The sequence below is a fragment of the Echinops telfairi genome, unplaced genomic scaffold (genome assembly GCF_000313985.2).
Source record: "Echinops telfairi isolate 266 unplaced genomic scaffold, ASM31398v2 ScPeMD7_655;HRSCAF=1070, whole genome shotgun sequence".
NCBI lineage: Eukaryota > Metazoa > Chordata > Mammalia > Afrosoricida > Tenrecidae > Echinops > Echinops telfairi.
In genome coordinates, this window is record NW_022104553.1 from 22,510,101 (window position 1) to 22,515,506 (window position 5,406).

Consider the following 5,406-nt stretch of genomic DNA (forward strand, 5'->3'; position numbering starts at 1 on the left):
GAGAAAATGATTAAAAAAAAAAAACCCAAAGCAAATAAATCAATGAAAGTGTCGAAGAGGAACGTCTCTGGGTGACTGGATTAGACAGTCTGCATTCAAAAAGGTGGCTTGGATCCACCCAGCGGCACACTGTGGAAACCCAGCTAGGCTTGGTTATAGGTTTCTATACGGGGGGGCAGTCCCCCTGACGCCCTGGCCAACACGTGCTCTCCACAGCGACACCACAAGGAGCAAACAAACTTTTGAGAAGACTCAAAGAGGGTGGCATCCCAAAGCTGGCACACTGGCACCATCCCCGGCCCCTGCACCCACAGCGTTTGATAAGGAGGCCCCTTCCAGCCCTGAGCCATTCATCCCTCAAGCAAAACGAGGCTCCCCCAACCCACTTCCTCCTCTAGCGCAGACCCAGCGGGCCAGGACTGGTAAAGACACTTGCAGGAAATAACATTGGCACCAGCCTCGCCAGCCTGCCAGGCAGCCTCTGTCCCCTGTCCAGAAGTCCACCTCATGAATGCAACACCTATTTGGAGCATAGTCCTGCCTCTCTTTTTGCTTTCCCCCCCCTCTCTGCGTCCCTCAAAAGGACCAGAGAGTAAACACGTTTGGCTTTGCCAACCAGAGGGTCTCTGTTGCAAGGACTCAGCTCCGCCCATATTGCATGAAAGCATCACAGAGGAGTGGCTGTGTTACAATGAAACTTTATTTAGAGCAACAGGTGGTGGGCCATTAGCAGTCCACTGGGCATCATCTCCCACTGGAAGGCTACTTTGGCACGATGTATTTGCTCTTTGGCTGGAGGTGGGGGGGGGGCAGCCTCCCCACAACCGAATGGGTCCAAGGTGGTTGTGTGATTGAAGGGTAAATTAAAGAGACATCAGACGAGATAAAGCATGCAAGGGTTCAGCTCTTCCAATGGAGACCGTATTTTATTGACTCATAGACTTATATAATCTCAGGCAAGCAGACCATGGTAAGCTCATATGTAAGAGGAAGGGGTTGTATTAAATGCATACACTTAACAGGGGGTGGACCAGCTAGTGGTGCACACGCAACAGGAAGGGGAGGTGCTAGAGGCACACTTGTGACAGGAAGGCACATACTAACAAGATGGGCGGGCTCTAGAGTCAAGATGGCAGCCTAACCTTTGGTCCTCTCTGAGCTGGCTTGACATTAGGCGTCTTTGAGCTCTCGTTCAGGGGAACAATCTATGATCCTCATCAGAAGGGAGTGGGCCACATTAGGGTGGGATTGACAATAGGGTCTGTGTGGGGCATCAGCCCCCACAATCAGAAGGGTCCAAGGGGCGGTTGTATCACTGAGGGGTATACTTAAATAGACGTCAGACAACGTAAGTCATGCAAGGGCACACCCCCAGGACCGCCATGACCTCAGGAGGCAAGTCTGCACAGAGAGAGCAAATATATTTCCAACCAGGCTTATATATACTCAGGGGTGTGCAGGAAACCTAATTACCCATAACCACATATGTAGTAAGGTTTCTGGAGTTGGGTCAGACCTTGGTTCTTTGCTTCGCAAGATGAAAGAATTCATGCTGAAGCCTGTTTTGTCATCCAAATGGATTTTTATGAAGGACGGGAGAAGTGTCAGGCTTTACCATCTCAAAAGGCTGCACAACTGGGCACAAGCAACCTCCTGGAAAAGAGCACTACGTGTGTGGACCCTCTGACCTGCCTCTTACCAGGAACAGGGTACAGAGAGAGAGAGGCCTTCCCACAGCCAGGATATTTCAAGCCTCTGGCTGGGGAGGCATGGTTGATGGTACTGGTTGACCCCACTGGCTGTGTTGAGCCCACCTGGGTGATGTCATGAGCCAGGGCCTAGTTTGGACCGCCCAGGTGTGCCTCCCACCTGGCTCAGGGGCTTGAGCATGCTCAGTTTGGGGTCTTCGTAGGTGTCGAATGGTTGCCTGATTCCTTTCCAACCACCTTTATGGGGGTCTTTGCAGGCATGGGAGTGACAACCCTCTGGTACCTAAATCTAGCTACCTAAGACCTAAGCGTAACAGGAGGGGGACGAGCCAGGGGTATACACACAATAGAAAGGGGAGGCACTAGAGGCACACATGTGACAGGAAGGCGCCCAAGTAACAAGATGGGCGGGCTCTAGAGTCAAGATAGCAGCCTAACCTGGGTCATCCCTGAGTTAGCTTGACCTTAGGAGTCTTTGAGCTCTTCTCCAGGGGAACAACCCATTATCCTTATCAGAGGGGTGTGGGTCCTACTTCAGAGCAGGACAGAAAATAGGGTCTGATTGCCTTAGCGGGCTGTCTACCTTCAGAGAGATGATCTTCATGCAGTTGACCTCCAACTAATGTAGAGTCAGTGACCCTGTGTTTGAAAACAGCACCTTAGATTTGGCATTATTATGGGGGGGGGCATGATGGGGAATAACTTTACTTAGGCAAATGTGAGTGGGCCGTATCTCGGACCGACGGACGTGAAGGTTCCCTCCATGGGAGCCTTGACCGCCCAGACTCCTTCACGTGTGAATGTTGAGAGTTTGTCCGCATCCACTCTCTTCCAAGTTCTGTTTCCCACAGGTCTGGATGCATTGATGGCAGATACCCTTCCAGCAGTTGACCTTCCAGAGTATAGTGAGCAACCGTGTGTTTGCAAACAGCACCTTACATTTGGCATTATTAGGGGGGCCATTGTGGGGACGTTTAGTTAGGAGAATGTGAGTGGGCCGCATCTCCAACCCATGAATGTGAAGGTTCCCTCCACGGGAGCCCTGGCCTCCCAGACTCCTTCACGCGTGAATGTGGAGAGCTTGCTGCTTCTCTAGAGAGCCCAGCCTAACACACTGCACATCTTCCATGTTCATTACTCTTTTTCCCTTTGGACAGGGAGAGAGTCATGGCCACCCCTTAGAGCAGTGGAGCTCAACCTTCCTCATGCCGCGACCCTTGAATACCGTTCCTCATGTGGTGGTGACCCCCAACCATAAAATTGCATTATTTTCATTGGCACTTCATCACTGTCGTTTTGCTACTGATATGAATCCGTCAACCCCTGTGAAAGGGTCGTTTGGCCCCCAAAGGGGTCGAGACTCACAAGTTGAGAACCGCTACCTTAGATGGTGTGGTAGTTACATACTTTGGTGTCAATTTGAGGATTAAGAGTGAAGGGGTGTTTATCCTATCAATCGGGTGATAGCCAATGAGGCCTCTGTGTTGGCATGACCTTGTCCTGAGAATTCTGGGAATTCAGTTTTTCCACCTTGGAGGTGGGGGACCCACTCAGCCTCAGCTCATTCCCTGAGACTCTACTGACAAGACACATGGCACTACACTAATAGACCCGGTGCCCTGGGAACTGGAGAAGCCATGTGGAGACCCATGCCAGCACTGAGATGCTTACAACACCACTGGATCCACAAGACTTCCCACCCACTGGCTTGTGATCTTCCTTCACTCGGCATCATTGCATGTGTTTTGTGAGTCTGAAGAGGACTTTATAGATCGGTATCGGACATATGGGCTAATATTGGACTTATGGGCTTGATCTGAACTGGGCTGGGATGTTTTCCCAATATTCAATTGCTCTTGTATATACGTAAACCTCTTTCTTATACACATATGCGTGCTTATGAATTTGTTTCTCTAGTCTACCCAGACTGACCCAGATAGCCTCTCACAAGCTCTTAAGACCCTGTTGCTTATAACCAATGTAGGATGCAGAACCTTGTCTTGGTGGACTCTGTCCTGCCCGTTGACCTTGTCCCCTGAGACAATGTTCCCCATGCCCCTGCGACCGGTCACTGGTTCCCTGGAGGTGTTTGCTTCTATCAAAGAGGTTGTTCACTGTTACACTTTCCATTACGAATGGAGTGAATGTTTCTAGTTCCCCTTCAGCGATTCTGTGCACCCTTTGTTTCAGCTCCACCATTGCAAGGCCCTCGGTTGGAGTCCTGTGTCCCACCCCCTCCTGTGTTTCCAGCTCCTGTTTCCATCCTTCCTTCTTTCCCAACCCCTCCCACCTCTGCCCTTGGGTGGGTTTACGATTCTAAGGTGAGTGTACCTCCTTAGTGTCATTGTGTCCCCACTGGAGGCCTCTTACAGGGAGCTTTGATGGTACAAGGGTTACAGCGTTGGGGCTGCGCGATCCGTAGGGTGGGCGGTTGGAAACCACCAGCAGCTCCGCGGGAGCAAGACTGGGCTTTCTACTCCTGGAAAGAGTAGTCGTCTGGGAAACGCACAGGAGCTCTGCTACCCACAAGGACTTGCTACCCAGCATGGACTTGATGGCAGTGCGTTTAGCTTTGGGGTTTGGTAGGCCTCTGATAAGTCTACTGTTTGAGAGTTGAAGAGCGCTGCACCCCAATGCCAAGAAAGGGCGGGCGGGCGGGGCGGCTGAGACTTTTGTGTTCCGAGTGTGTGGACCGGGCAGGGATGGCGAATGAGCCGCCCCCCTGCACACAGGGCCTCCAGGAGGCGAGAAGCGCAGGTACCTGGGTCCCTGAGGGCTGCCCCAGGTCCCCATCTCTCAGGGCGCAGCTGGGCAAGCGACTCCTCCGTTCCCCCGGAAGGCCGGGCGGGGTGCGGAAGGACTAGCCACCTACCTGCACCCAGGTATCCTTCCTCTGAGTGTCTGGGTTCCTTCAGGGTCAGTGGGCGGGCGGGAAGGGCCAAGCGCCTGCGTGGGAGGAAGCGAACGGCCCCAACGCCTGGCTTCAGAATTGCAACGGGGCTCCGGAAGGACGCGGGTACCTGAAGGCCAGGTACGCCGCCAGGGGGCGGAGACTCTCCGCTGGCCGAGGACAGGCCAGCTGGATCTGGAGCAGCGAAGCGCTCGGACCCCGAAAACATCGGAGGGAGGGGCGCCGCCATCCCCACCTTGACGGTTCCGGGCTGAGAGCCAGCTAACCAAGCGGCGCGGTGCATGCAGCCTCTCCTTATGCCAGGCCGGCCCTCGGGACGGAGGCTCGACTCCAGGCTTGGCCCCTTCGCTCCGCCTCCTGAGAGGCTGGGTGGGGGCCTGGCCTTCGGGATTCCAGAGGGGACCCGACGTACCTACGCTGGTGAGCGCCTTCCCTTCATCATTTGCCTGGAGCTCAGGTGAGTGCGGGCTGCGGGGGGGCTCTGAACCGGGATGGAGCACCATCCTGCAGCGCGTGCTCCCAGACCAGGTACACCCCCCCAGGCCCCCTGAACCCCTCGCACCCACGCTTCCGACTCCTCCGGGAGCCGCTTGTCCAACGAGGGTGATTCGGGATCCTCAGGTCCCGCTTTCCCACCTTCCTAGGGCTCGCCTCCACACCTGCACACTCTGGAAGGGAGTTGGTGGGCCCCGGGAAAGGCAGCGGGCGCAGGGGGAGGGGAGAAAGCTGCTGGCTCCCGGCTACTTTGAAAATCCTGGCTTCTAGCCCTCCCTCCCACCCACCCAG

At 54.4% G+C, this 5,406-nt stretch overlaps 1 protein-coding gene across 1 annotated transcript in view; it reads left to right on the plus strand.

Annotated features, from left to right (window-relative positions):
* Positions 1-4,411: 4,411 nt before the first annotated feature.
* FUT1 (fucosyltransferase 1 (H blood group)) overlaps positions 4,412-5,406 on the plus strand; it is a 2,518-nt gene continuing 1,523 nt past the window's right edge. Inside the window, exons 1-2 of the mRNA XM_004710645.2 lie at positions 4,412-4,466; positions 4,882-4,914. Coding sequence (XP_004710702.2) covers positions 4,412-4,466; positions 4,882-4,914 — 88 coding nt within the window. The remainder of the gene's footprint in view (positions 4,467-4,881; positions 4,915-5,406) is intronic.